The sequence below is a fragment of the Lampetra fluviatilis genome, chromosome 33 (assembly GCF_964198595.1).
Source record: "Lampetra fluviatilis chromosome 33, kcLamFluv1.1, whole genome shotgun sequence".
NCBI lineage: Eukaryota > Metazoa > Chordata > Hyperoartia > Petromyzontiformes > Petromyzontidae > Lampetra > Lampetra fluviatilis.
In genome coordinates, this window is record NC_136307.1 from 8,144,439 (window position 1) to 8,159,760 (window position 15,322).

At 42.9% G+C, this 15,322-nt stretch overlaps 1 protein-coding gene across 11 annotated transcripts in view; it reads left to right on the forward strand.

Moving 5' to 3' along the window:
* Positions 1-14,643, forward strand: part of LOC144944023 (neurexin-1-like) — a 389,198-nt gene extending 374,555 nt beyond the window's left edge. For 7 of the 11 annotated variants that reach the window (XM_078872018.1, XM_078872023.1, XM_078872022.1 and 4 more), the window contains 2 exons: positions 4,124-4,202; positions 12,119-14,643. In XM_078872018.1, coding sequence (XP_078728144.1) covers positions 4,124-4,202; positions 12,119-12,984 — 945 coding nt within the window. In that variant the 3' untranslated portion in view covers positions 12,985-14,643. Of the gene's footprint in view, positions 1-4,123; positions 4,203-11,069; positions 11,721-12,118 lie in introns of all 11 variants that reach the window. The other 4 variants (XM_078872025.1, XM_078872027.1, XM_078872028.1 and 1 more) reach the window with 2 other exon arrangements.
* The last annotated feature ends 679 nt before the right edge of the window (positions 14,644-15,322 follow it).

Genomic DNA, 15,322 nt, shown 5'->3' on the forward strand with positions numbered 1-15,322 from the left:
TATTATTTCACGTATTCAACACCTAAAATTATTTCACATTGTAAATGTGTTTCAATAAATATAGTTAAATAATCTCATCTGCATGTATGCGTCTAATCCATCAATACAAAAATAATGCAGAGCCCTCTGTTCATCCACTGGTGGATGAAGGCCTTCTCATGCTCGTTTAGTCATCGGGGGGTGTGTGACCATGCTTCACCATGCTGGTCAGTGCGGTTTGGTGGAGGGAGTCAGGTCCAGGCCCGCTTGAGACTGGAACGCTCACAACTGATAGAAGCTGTGATCTGGTATTGGAAAACAGGTCACTGGGTTAATAGTGCAGTGCACTAATTACTGCGCTATCACGCCTCCACAACCCCTATAACAGGATCAGAATCTTTATTTAGACTGGTGGAATCTGATGAGCGATGAAGCTCTTTTTCACAGATGTCCAGTATCAACAGAGTTAGGAAAAGGTCGAATTTTTTTTTAATGATAATAGTAGTGTCCTTTATTTACCCGGGAAAGCCTCACTGAGTCTCAAGATTTTCGGTATGAAGGTCCTGCGTTGGGATGTTTGGTCAATACCATTAACGAGAGTTTGGCTCCGTGCGGGAGGAAATTGGAGAACTGAGAATAAAAATCCGCACATGCGAGGAGAAGACGCTCAACACTTTGCACAGATTCATTTCAGAATCCCTTGCCGTACTGCCAACTTCTACCACACCTCGCACCAATAATGAATCTCGTCAACAACTTAGATGGTTAAATAATGGACGGAATATGTTTTTTTAAATGCTCCTTATTCACCGTACACGGCCTTATCATGCTACGCAGATGTTATAATGTTCAAATTGCTTTTTTTACAGCACTAAATACCCAGCTGTCATTGTCTGATGGGTAGTCATTTACTTAAAAAGTTACGGTTACGGAGACATATAAAATGTATTTCAATATTGTTTGGCAATATTCTTCGACCACCGTGTTGGGAAGCGCAGTTGGGTGAAGTGCGGGGAAGGGACCCAAGACCAGATTCAGATTGGAAACTTCACCACCCCACGTTAGCTGTGTCCAGGGGCTGGAACTCGGGTGGCGGAGTTCATGAGTGCAGTCATTTTCCGCAAAGGTTACGTTTCGTGTTTGCAGTACATTTTTAGCAATTGTTGAGTAAATAGTGGCAACAATATCCTTAATACAACCTCTGAGCTAATGCTATAGCGGTGGCGCTGTGAATGTGCTTCCCTGAGAATTTGTGCCCATTCCTAAACGGCCGTTTTACTGCACATCCGCAATCCTTGCGGGACAAAGGAAATCAACCGCTGAGGATTGCAATTCACGCGGTGTATATATTTATATATATTTGTTCCTTAGTCTCCTCATATGGCTGTATGTTTGGGGCAAAAATGCGACGAAATAAACATGAAATAAATAAATAAGAGGAAGGATTTTTTTTTGTTACAAAGCATTTGACGGAGCTCTGATGCAAAATTTGCTCGCAATGTCATTTCTTCCCACGAACAATCGCGGTGGCCCTGGAGGGCAGGAGGAAATCTGCGCTTCCCTGCACTCTCCACGCACGCACGCCCGTCCGCACGCTCGCACGCCTGTGCCGGTCGCGAGCGCACACTTGCATAATGCGTAGCGGTGGCGCCGAATTTCTGATGCAGTGCTTAATGTCAGCTTTCACGCTGCAGGCCATTTTATGGGCATAGCTCTTGAGTACGCATGAATGCTCGAGCATGCTTGTGCATGCATGTGTGCGCGTTCGTGTGTGCGCACGCACGCGCGTGTGTTTGTGTGTGTGTGCGCATGGGGAGCGGTAGTGTAGCGGTTAGCGTGCTGCGCTACGAACCCGGCTACCCGAGTTCGATTCCCGCTCACGGCCAACACCAGTGACGATTATCTGAACCGGTACTGGTCTTCCCCTAGGTTGACTCAGCCTCAAATGAGTACCTGGTGCGGTGTGTAAACATCGCCACTGGGGAGACAAAGGCGGTCGGGCGTGGTGCTGGCCACCCACCCCCTCGTGTACCGTTCCGGCCTTCATAGGTGCTCGCTAACAGCATTTGCCTCTACAGTCTGTTCAGGCTATATGGGGGATCTTTGTCATTGTGCGCATGGGGAGCGATAGTGGAGTGGTTCGCGTGCTGCGCTATGGACCTGGTGAGCCGAGTTCGATTCCCACTCGTGGCCAACGTCGGGGGCGATTATATTTGAACAGATCCTGGGCACCCCCGTCGCTTGAGACCAAAGGTAGCCGGCCGGGTACGGTGCTGACCACCCACATCCATGTGTCTTTTAATGCTGTCGTGGAGATCTTTGTGTTTCTGAGTTTTCGAAGAGGAAAGGGAGCAATAAATAGTGGTGATTTTCTGAATCATTACTGGGCCTCCTCTGAGTCGACTTAGCCTTAAATGAGCACCTGGTGCGGTTTGCCAACATCAGCACTGTGATACCTACCACACCACTTCTTTATGCCCTATGTCGACCTCCATAGGTGCTCACTCACATTACTTACCATAGCAGTCTATGTAGGCTGTACAGGGCATTTTTGTCTTTGTGTGAATGTGGAGCTGGAGAAGCGTGGGGGGGGAGTTGATATGCGCGTGGTGAGGGTGGTAAAATATATTTTTAATTTTTCGTTCTTTCCACCAAACACACTGATCCATTCATCCAGCTGTGCCATATCCCCGCTTATGAAAATGCAAAGGGACCTTTGTGCCTTCACACAGTTGTAATGATTACATTGGTGTGCGGAACAAATGTCTTAATGAAAGGGCATGCTCCAAAGAGTGTACATAAACCCTGTGCCTGTGTACCATTTGTAATGGCTAGAAATGGCATGATTATTAGGGTTTTTGTAAGATCTTAAGATGAATGATAATGCATCGCCCAAGCTCTTTGTGCAACGATTCATTTTAAGTGGCCACTAAAATGTCCTACCGTATGTAAATCAGAAATAACCACACAATGTACATGTGCAGCATTTGTTCGTTTTAATAGTGTATTGCCAGACTGTGAACAATGATATCTTTAAAATTAATCACTGCCGTACTTTCATTGACCAATGCTAAAATAATTTCAATTATATCGGAGGGCCTGCATTATTGATTCCACCCCACTACTGGATGAGATGTGCATAATATATGTTCGCGTTAGAAGGAACAATGTTTGCACTATGAGGCAACAACAACTGGAAAGGGTGTATAAAAAATACAACATAAATTACTGCTCAAGGTTAAAATTTGGGCCAGTACTGATAACACATATCATTAGCGGCGTTCTTTTTTTTTCGTGTGTGTGAATCAGCAAATAAGCGTCAGACTTGGCTGGAAATCTGCAGGGCTGGAGGACATTTCGTGGGGGCAATTGCCTCTGATAAGAGGCTCTCTGCAGTCGCACTCGCTCAGGAAGAAATGCAATGCTGATTTAGTGCAAATTAGTTGACTTGGTCAGGCCAAAGCAGATAATATTATTTTGGGATACACTGAGCAGTTTGAGGACAAGCGAAGTGAAATCAATTACTTTGGAGCACATTGGGTTAAGGATAAATGTTACAGGTTATTAATTATTTTAGAAAATGTGCTTGCAGGTCAGCCCGCTGTCCCCATAAATAAGATAGTGCGGCGATATGTATTCGGGTGTGGGCAGTTCTTGGCGAAACAAACATTGACAGAGGTCACGGACAGTTCGCGTCTTCTTTATGATGAGATGACAATGTAAGATAATTTGAATCTTTTTCTGGACTGGAAGAATCCGATGAGCTATGAAGCTCTTGTTTCGAAGATGTCCAGTAGCAACAGGAGCCACCTGTGCAAAGGGCAGCACGAAGTGATAGTGAGCCTTATTTTGTGCTGATAAATTCCCTAGGGATTTACACGTTTCATGATCTCGTATGGCCGCGAGTAATTTAAATTTACGAAGGTCTGAATTTTAATATCTCACAGATCAAGCGAAGTGAGATTTCCCCCCCCCCCCCTTTCTCTTTCTCTCTCAGAGAGAAACAAGCAGCCGCTATATTGCACCTCCGACTTGCACTGGTTGGCTACGTGCGGTGCGAAAGAAGTTCAACACGTGCATGCGCGCATATTCAAATGTTACGTTCCTCATGTTCTAACCTGGCTCGCTCCTCTGTTTCCCGCAGGTGTCCGATGACATTTTAGTGGCCTCGGCAGAATGCCCCACGGATGACGAGGATCTCGAGGAGTGTGAGACCAGCCCAGGTAGGTTAGGTTAGTCCGCCGCTTTCATGCACACATCCTCACTGCAGCGGCTTGCCAGAGCTCGTGAAGAGAGCTTAAATGGTAAAAGCTGTGTACCGTGCCATGTAAAAAAAAGGACTGCACGCTCACTGTTATCCCAACAATGTATTGTTATCCCACCAATATGTAACTAATCGTTACTCATAGAATAGCTGTCCCCATTGACGATTCAATGATCAGACCATTTTTTTTATTTTAGGCTTCCCAGGTAGGCCTCAGCTATGAATTGCAAAGCTTAACATGTTGCCTTGTAATATGTGGAACAGCAAATTAGGTAGTAAATTGTTCAGTAATCAGCCATGGATGAAGCTGATGACAGTCTCAGAAATCTGATGATAACCGTTTTCTTAGTCGTCTAAATATATTCACCAGAGACTGCTAAAGACGTTAAACCACTGGCGATGTAGTTGAATTAAAAACATTCCTTAATTTTGTGGAGTTTTAAGCCTTTCTCAAACAGTTATCTAAAAGAGAAGCATAATATCTTTACAAAGTCTTGGTACACTTTGCAATTTTAATAATACATAAGCTGACGTGGACATTGTTTGACCACGTTTAAATATATCTGTTTTGTCATTCTGGCGTGAAGATTGTCAGTAACATTCAACGCAAGAATAATTTCCATATTATATAATTTATCCTGGTTAGTCATATCTGATCATTTTATGTTTTAACTGCTGAGATTATGCAGTCAGGTTTTGTAGAAGGGTAAGTTTCTCTAAAAAAAGAGAAAGTACATTTTTATTTTTGAATACATTTAAAATATCCAATTATTACTTCTTCTTTATTACTGAAACTGAGTTTAACATTGGACGAATTTTCAAAGGTTTTGTAACTTTACCTCCAAAATTACTATCTACTCGTCAAATTGAATTTCATAAAATGTGTGTGCAGTCCTTTTACGCTATAGAATTCTCACCTACACATTAAAACCAACTCTCTATCTGTGAAAACGTGTACTTTGACATTTCAAATGTTGTACTATCTGTTGGAAAACAGGTAAACCACCAGGTAATGCACTTACATACACAGTAATTGTAAACTCAGAGCTTAACATTAGAATAACTGAACAAATGATGTGCACGAATATGTGAAATCAAATACATTATTTTCGAATTCACCAAGTGGGGTTTGTTATTATAAATAACGGAATGGCTGGGTGTTTAAAATAAAATACCTTAAACATCAAATAGAACACTTACATTAGTGCCACTGATTTTTTTCAGATTCTCTTCTGCATCAAAATCACTAACATTCCAAGACAAACGCATCTTCAGAGAAACAGAACTGTGGTGGTATTGCAAAAAATAGGGGCGCCACAGTGGCAAGATGTTAACTACCTCGCATGGTATACAGGAGGCCATCGTGGGTTCGTTCCCAACCCTGACGCCTGTATATTTGGGGTTTGCATGTGCTCTCCGTGGTTGCGTGGATATTTTACACGGGTCCTCCAGTTTTTTCCTCCACATTTAGAAATATAAGCCATATCATTGATCTATAATTTGTTGCCATGTCAGGTGGGCCTTACCTGATAAAATAAAAGTTGACCCACGTTCCCAACCCATGGAACCTTGTCAATTGTGTGCCCTTGAAAACAATATCCGCTAAATTGAGTTAAAAGTCAGAGCAGCACAGGTCCGACACGTGACTGTGCAGCCTGGGATATTCCAATCAAAAATCTTGTCCTTTCACTTTATGCCCAGCGAGCTGAGTCACATATTGGCTCGAAGAGAATAACACTGGAGCCAAAGTGCTGCGTAGAGATGGTTGGATTTTTGGACATGCGGTCTGCGCCATGTGCTGCCTTAACTTAATGGCTGATAATTTACAAATGTGATGCCATCCATTTGAAATAGACATGCAAACCATCCACCGAAAATGCACTAAGCCACACTGATGCACATGCACAGTGAGATGCGATGAGACATTTTAGTGCCATATATTTCATGTTTTCATGGGGCAGTCACAGCAACACAATGCCACTTAATAAAGGGAGAATGTACCGTATGTTTGGGAGCTGATTGGTTATTTATTGCTATCCCCAGGAAATATGTCTGTCCATCAGACTGTCCAAGGACATTACACGTGTTTCTGATGAAAATGACACAACACCTTACAACCATCAATATGAAACTTACCACACAGTTTACCAATTACCAGTTCACTCGATCTGTATATTTTTGAGCATGATTAGGAAAAACGTGCTTTTAAAACAGTTTTCCGTAAAAAAAAGTAAATAACGCTATGTACCAATCCAACGTGGGTGTAAGCTCATGCTCCGATTATCACGGTTGGCTATGTACGGTGCGAAAGAATTTCAATATGCATACATACGTATAATCAGTTTGTACACGTATTTGCAACAACACGGAGGCTCTCTTGATTGAATTACTTGGCAGCTTGTTAAAATTTGTCCACTAGCCTGTGTTAAGCTCTGAGTTTTATGGCGTGCACATTTTGTGTCCATAACCATTGTTTGATGTCAAATATTACGCAGCAATGAATGCATGCTGTTATAAGCCGTATAAGATATTAGCCTTTAACATTGTTTTTATTTAAAGTTTAAGTTTTTTTTAAAGGTACTAGTTTTTTTTTACATGATGATGTTAAACATGCTCAATATGTTTCTTAGCATTGTTTGATTTACAAGCGTAGGCATATTGTATCAAGTGTGGTAAATAGAAATATGCTACGTTATGATTGTTTGCTTTTATATGCCGTACAAAATGACATGCACAAGTTGTTTTTGGACCGACGGTGAAATTGTTTTGCCTGTTGTAACACAATCCTCAGCAGCCCGCCTACTAACTCCTACGTGATACAACAAATAGCATGAAGATTACAAACGACGTTGTTCATTAGCTGTAGCTACAGTTGGGTCCCATCAGTGACAGTTCCTGGCAAAAGCCACTTTTACCCAGGCCCTGACCCAGCAACAACACCTTGTCCCTTTCGGAGACCCTGACCTACCTGACCCTACACACGTGCACTGCATGCCCTCCCTTCCTTCTGTGCATCTGTATCTCCTAGGCTTCCATTCATGCTTCTCCTGCTTCTTCCCCCCCCCTCTTCCTTGGTTTTTTGCCAGCCGCCTTTGTACCATGTGCCGAGACAGAGCGATATTGAAACAAACTGGGCTGGCGTTTTCACTGCCTCTCTCTCTGTGCGCCTCAGGGCACGCCTTCAAATTGAGTGCAGTAATATCATTGTTGTGTTTAAATCACGATGCAGATTAGGACAGGTCAAGATGCATTTTTCTTCTTTAGAGCTCTCTTAATTGTAACTGAAATTGGTCATTAATCAAGCTATTATCAGCTTAACTGATCAAGTTAATTTACAGTAGTGTAATTAATTTGTATTCAATTAATGTGTTCAAAACATTAAAACAAATCTAAAGAGACGGCTACATTTTCAATTGATAAAAAAACAATCTTTGTTTATATTGCCCAGCCCAGCTCTGTTGTTATTATCTCTGTGGTCTAAGGTCGCATCCGATGCTGAGTAATTTGTGTGTGTGTGTGCGTGGACTAGAATGTGCAGTGCCTGTGTTAGCACATGCACAATCGGCACACCTCAGGCTTTAAGGGAAATATTTTGCCACAAATTATGATACTCATTTCCAAGGCTTTGAATACACTGTTAAGGGAATTTTTATTTCACATTTTGGATAACAATAAATTGTATTAAATTTCGATTTAAAGCTTTCGTGACTGCTGGGATTCATCTTCTTGGTTCTTTCGGTAAAGTGACGTAGAAGGGAAGTAATAAAATAATAAAAATAAAACATAATAAAATAATTCTCACGACGTTTCGGTCACAACGCAAGCAGCCGTCCTGAGGACGTCCTGATGACGGCTGCTTGCGTTGTGACCGAAACGTCGTGAGAATTATTTTATTATGTTTTATTTTTATCATTTTATTACTTCCCTTCTACGTGACTTTACCGAAAGAACCAAGAAAATAAATTGTATTCATAAAGCAGACGCTGCGTTTAATTTGGCTTATATTTTGTCAGGAAAAAAAAGATTGAGTACGAAGCACGACATTTAGCATTGTTTATAACATGAATTGAATTTGCTGAAAAAAATCTAGATCATGTTATATTTACGTAAACAAACAGCGAAAATTGTAATACATTATATATTTGTTTCTTTCGCAAAATTACACGTTGATTCCTTTAACGCCTGGTGTGTGTTCAGATGTGCACTGGTTGGCATTCTATTAACCCCTTCACAGGCCTTTTCAGCTGCTGTAAATGGTTTTAGAGAAAAAAAAACATACCAAAGTATAAGATGTCACATTGGTGCTGCCATCAGTATGCAACGTATCCAGTAATATTGGAGACGGTTTAGCGAGAATACGATTAACCTTAATGGGGGTTAAGTACCAGCTGAGGAACCCATTGTGTTGCATGAGGCCATTTTGAGGGGCCCCTGTCTGTCATAGATAGCTCAGTCGGGGGTTTACTCTGCTCACGGCGAGTTCTATTGCACACAGAACTACGCAGGCCAGCCGCAGAGGGACGTTCGGCTTATCACGGTCACATAGAATGGAATAGTCTGCATTAATTGACGCATGTGTAAACGCAGCAGTCGCCCTTGATAATATCACTGATTTGTGCTTGTGGCTGGGCCGTACGAAATATGGCACCGTGCCTGCCCCCAACTTGAACATTCGGGTTGTCTTGGTTATGGGTGATGGTGCCCTCTCTCTCTCCCTATGAAGCGAAATGGTACATTCCCCTCCAGCACGACCATTTCACGGGGATGGCCTGCCTCGATGTTAATGCTGCAGCACGCACGCAGAGCGTCTAGCTGATTGTAAAGCGGAAGGTTGTGTGACATTGAAACGCCCTCTGGTGGCCGGCTGGTTATATTGCGCGAACAAAAATGGCATGACTTTTGAGTAGGCCAGTTGGCGTGTTCAGGCAGAGTGGTTGGAGCCCAATAATGATTTACAAGCCTTTGTATATACTCTTTGGTTCATTCGGTAAAGTCACGTAGGTATAAAATATATTTTTATATATTTTATACCTACGTGACTTTAGCGAAAGAAAAATTACATTTTTATTTTATACCTACGTGACTTTACCGAAAGAACCAAAGCGTATGGATTCCTGCATTCACGAAAGCTTCAAATCAAGCCTTTGTCTATCCGCTGCTGGATGAATGCCTCCCCATGCCGTGTTGGTGATTGGAGGTTTTATTGACCATACTTCACCACGCTGGTCAGTGCAGGTTGGTGAAGGGGTTTGTCGCATCAATCAAAACATGCCAATGAGTTACTATTCTAGCTGTCGCCTGATGAGGCTGGTTGTAATTACCGGCGAAACGTCGTACTCGAATTTTAAACGATGTGGGTTTACTCTCCAACACACCGGTGTGCTGACCTGGCAACTAATTGGAGTGTTTTGTTTGCATGAGAAACTTTACTAATTGGCTGTGTCAGGTGGTGTCGGGTTTAACGTCACATTTATATTTACATGATCTAACCCAAAAGAAAAACTCTATTCTTGGTGAAGGGGGTTGGGAAGGTGTCCCAGGCAACCCAAGACAGGTTAGGATATCACTCAAAATCGACGTTAGCCACAGGCAATCATCAAACTCAAGAGTGCGAGATTCATCGTACAAGTGAACTCACCACTGCTGTACCGCAGCTGGTTTCTCAATGGAAATTACCGCAGCGTTTGCCTCGCAACTTTTATTGTGTGTTGGCCGTTACATAAAGTATCGTGCAGGCGGTGAAGAATTCACTTGTGCCTTTGTCAGTGAGAGCGTAATGTAAGCCGATCCTCCAACGTGTGCTTTGGATGGCAGTGACAGTGTCCTTGTGAGGGGGTTATGATCGCCTTTTGGTTTAGTTGACTGTATATTTCTTGCATCTTTAAGGAACGCTTCATATTACTTCAATTCACGGACGTTTTTTTTAAAGCACCTTTTTTGTCCATTTTCCCCATAGTCCAGTTCAGATCAGTGTGTTTTGTTTATTTTTGGTTTGACGTTACACTTCAATGCAGATTGCATTGAAGTGCAGATTGCATTGAAGAGAGTTTGCTTTTTTGGGACAAACTGCCTCTCCAAATTAAGACACGATTTGAGTTGTGACCTCCCATGCATTTTTAGTCAGTTCCCTCAACTGGCTTCTAATAAAAGGGAGATGTCAACCTTCCTTGCTGGAAGGCAGTTTGTCAGGCGTTCACAAACGTGTGATCCTCCATTGTCGTGGAGTGCCTTTGTCTTTTTTTTTTAGACTCAGATTTGTTTACGTTTTATCACATTCCCCTAAATGCAACTTACTTTAAGCATGCATTGCTACATCAAAATCCGTCAGCCCATCTTTACTTTGTTAGAAGGAACTTTTCTACATACCCTTTGCATATTCGTTAATTGTAACCGCATTGGCATACGCTCAATTGTTTTTTTTTAATCTAAATTTTACACGTAAGTCTGTTAACACAACCCGATGTTTATCTCATACCGACCATCCTCTTATGACCCATTAAAAATAAACTAGATAGCCCTCTACATTGCCAAGAGAAAAAATATATATATATATCTCATCAGCCAAAGGTTAACCCATGCAATCGATTGGAATTACTTTTCGTGAAAATAGCCGGAGAAGCGAGCCATTCAGCGGTTTAAACGTGCAGCATTTTCTTGTAGGCTCCTGAGAAAATGTGTTGTGCATGAGTGAAGAAGTTGCAAGTTAGGGCTGTGTCCTGTGCAGCGTTTTGGGATTCCTCTTTCACGTCTTGCTTTGTGTCACTCGTAAGCGGATGGGCACAGAAATGCTCACGGTGTGTATGTCCCCCCGTCCCTTTCTTTACAGCCAAAAGCTCTAGTGCCGGCCGAGCGCTCCGTGCCCCCTACACACGGACATGGCAGCTCAGTCACTCTCTCACTGCCCTCATGTTCATCTTGTGCCATACGCTGCGCGTGTAGCGCGTCGGCAAGGGTGCTTTGATGATGGCTCACAAGCCGCACTACCCACCACCCCCCCACCCCCAAGCCCCCCTCCCGTCTCTGGACAATGCTTCTGCAATGTCGTGGCTTTATGAGCAAAACGATAGCTCTTAAATAAACAAAAAAATATTAAAAGTATAAGAAAAAAAACCCCACTCCAGATTTATCCTCATGCTAGCGCAGTGAAAATTACTCTTTTCGAGAAAGGGGCAAAATAATTATACGGACAGCGAAAGTTGTGTACATAATGAAAACGTGCAATATAATTTAATGATACGATCCTTTTTTTTCTCTTCAATAAAGATGTTTACATCGTAGTGCCAACATTATTATTAACAATTATTATTATTTAGTCCGTTGTCATGTGCTGTGATATAACATTTTAGTGTTTCAAACGACATTGCTGAAAGTATTGAGAAAAAGTGCGAAAACTGTTGATTTAAGGAGATTCTTACAAAATTATCTTTCAAATTTTTTTTTGTTCTTCATGCAAAAATCATGAGGGCAATTTGTCGATGTAAGTTGACCCAACTATGCGGCATACTTTTTTGAAAATTCACTTTTACCATTAGGCTAACATTTTACTGTAAACATATCTTTACACATAGATATTAACGACATCGATTCAGTTGTAATGCTTAATAAAACAAACTTTTCTAATTACCTAATGTATCTGTTGCATAAATGTTCAACTGATGATACATTTTTGATGTTATTCTCGCGTGGCTTTTTGCAAATATGTATTGCTCTTTTCGTTTCTTTTCGTTTTCCGTTTCCGAATGCTCTTTCGTTTCTTAGCTTGCTCGTTTATTTTTTTTGTTACTTGCTGTGTCTTTGTCTGCTGGCTTGCCTGCTTTGTCCCTCTGTGCACATCCTAACTACGCTTCCCCCCCTTTCTGTTCTCTTCTCTCTTAGGAGGGGAGTTAATATACCCAATTGTAACCGAAGAGCCCTTAGAATTCCCTCTGCTAGCCACCCACACTTCATTCATCCCCCCGCCACCTACGCACCGCTCCCTGCACCACACTCCGCGCACCGCCACCGCAGCGGCCGCCCCAACGGCCACGCCGTCCCCCCACCGGGGGGCCGCTCCGCGCTGCCCCTTGGACGTGGACGCCGAAGACAGCGAGTGCGGCGGCCCCGCTTTAGTCTCGGGCTATGGCTCGGGCGAGACGCTTGACGCTAGGCCGCCCCCGAGCGACGACGAAGATTTTTCGCCGGCCCCGCAAGTGCCCAATCGGCAGCCCGGACCGGGCGACTCTAGGAGTCGAGACTCGGCGTATTCCCCCGGCACGGGCCGCCCCGACGCTGCCGGCGAAATCTCGCGACGACCGCAGGCCAGCGAACCGAGGCCGCTGGCGCCGGACATAGTCCTGGCGCCGCCGCCGCGCACGGGGCTAGGCGTAGAGAACCCAAAGCTCAGGAAGGCTGTAATAACCTCCTCCCACCCCGTGTCTCGTGATATCCCCACAGCGAACCCGACCGAGGGAGGCATGGGCGGCAGCCTGCCCGGCCACACGGTGGTGATTCGCGAGTCGGGAAGCACCACTGGGATGGTGGTGGGCATCATCGCCGCCGCCGCCTTGTGCATTCTCATCCTGCTGTACGCCATGTACAAATACCGCAACCGCGACGAGGGCTCCTACCAGGTGGACGAGAGCCGTAACTACATCAGCAATTCCGCGCAGACCAACGGCGCGGTCATCAAGGACAAGGAGGCCAATGCCTCCAAAAGCTCCACCAAAAACAAGAAAGGCAAGGAAAAGGAATACTACGTTTGACGCGGAAGAAATCGAGGAAAATTGTGGACTTTCGAAGGCCAACTGCCGCCCTCCCTGCTTCGAGACTATAAAATGATGCTTTCGGCCTTTTAAAAGCACCCCCCTCCCACCCCCGTAAGAGTGCAGACTTTCCAGGGTAGGATGGGATGGCGAAACGTGCCACGTATGATGATATCCGCTCCCTTAAAATCGAGAAGCCACCGTCTTCAGAGCTGAAGTTGCGGATATCTCGCCAAATCCTAAACAACCAACGAATCCCAGTGACTGTGATTGAGAACTTTCGGTAACTCTTTAGTGTGTGTGCATTAATCGTTTGCCGCTTAAAGCATGTATCCAAATTTACATTAGCTAATCGATAAAAAAGGGAGCTTTCTTGCATACAGAAAACCGATGCTCGGGGGGGGGGGGGGTTATAACTGTTACAGTGTCGTTCCTCGGTATTGTATTGTGATGTTTTGCGTTACTGTGTGTGCCAATGTCATTCCCACGAGTTGAAGAAGCCCTCCCGTAGGTGTGATTTAAAAATAATATATATACAAAGGAGTTTTAATTTTAGCATGTTATTTCATGCAAGATTATACAAGCTATACATACTGATAATGTTGAGCAAGGATACATTGTGTTTACCATGTGATGCTGTAGTGCTCATTTATAAAAAGCAGATCTACGATGATTGTGGACAGTATGTATAACAAAGGTTATAAAGTGAATGGAAAGCAATGTTTGACGTGAGTATAAAGTATTTTTTATTTAAGTTACTTTACGAATAAGTTCCGGTTTATTTTTGTACTTGGTTTGTTGCATAATGTTGCACCTAACATTATTTGTTGTTTGCTACCTTCTTACAACTGAATGGGTTTCTTTTTGTCACGGTATGCATAAATATTCGAATAATTATTTCAAAAAGTTTTACTACGAGATGTTGTTTATACCATATTGCTCTAAAAAAACTATTCTCACGCGTTTAACCATCACACCTAAAACGCCTCTGAATTGAGGAATGAAAGACTTTTCATTGATATTAATGGAAGGTTTCAGTTGCCATACACAGGTGTTCAATGACAAAGCCACCACCACTACTAACTAACTACCCTCACACATTCACCACTAGTGTGGTTAACATCTTGACCCGTCGCAGTTCCAAATCTTGACAAATTTTTTCTTCAGCCGCATGTCCCACGAAATCAATTTTCGCGACGCATTTTAACATAAAACGGTCAACCCACGTACGCGCCATACGCCAATCAAACACTAAATGTGATCAAAATGAGCAGAAGACTGTGCACGAAGGATGAAGGTAAGTACTCGGAGTTTCTAAGCTTAAACTTACTGGACCTGTTCCATCTCCTCTCAGTACTGTGACCGATGGCTCGGATTATTTTTTTCGTGCAAGTGTAGTCGCTTAACTTTCAACACCCTCTGATCTGCTGACATGAATTTCGCGAGTTTCGTACAGCCCCAGAATGGTCTGTTTATTCTGCCTGGAGGCGTGCTCATGCTGATGTAAATAAATGTTCGGAGTTTGTTTTTTGGTAGACAGTTTTGTAATGATTTCCCCATCGTTCTCCAGATCAGGTTTTTTTTTGTTGCGTTGGACGAATATGTCAGCAATAAAGGGTCATTTTGATCACGTTTTGTAATTTTGTGAGGGTAAAGTGGAGGGAGGAGGGAGGGAGGGGGTGTGGAGGGAGGGGAGGGCATTGTAATCCATTACACTTTTTCTGGTTGCTACCTGGCAATGTTGTTTTGTCAGGAACGTTTCGGCCACTAAAATGCCACCCCCACCCGCTCACCCCCCCCCCCCCCACCGACCTGGAGCCCCCCACCATAATTTCATAGCCCGTTATTTCTATTCAATTTAATGCAGTCAGTACTGCTTTACATCATATTAACCTCGAAATAAGTTTTATTAAAAAAAAAGTTTTTTCCTCGCTTCAACCGTTTAGATTACATTGTACCAAAATTGTAGTATTGCACATTATTGTTTGACGACAATTAAAAATCCAGTATAACATACAACAGACTGACTCATGGTTAAAGACTGTAATGTACAATTTTGGTTCTTTTCTTGACTTCGTACGAGAAAAAAGAAAATCAACAATTAAAATTGTTCAAATTATGTGAAAGTTAAAATGCAACAGAATATGGGACCCTTTGGAAAGCTTCAGAAGAAGTCTTATTTTATTGTAGACTACTTTTATGTTTGTATTTTTGTATTCATTGCAAAAACAATAAATAAGTATTACTTTATCTCAACTATAGCCTCTTCCATGATGCTAATTTTTACATTCAACTACCGATGGTTTGGGTGAATGCGCACACAAGCACGTGTAATTGT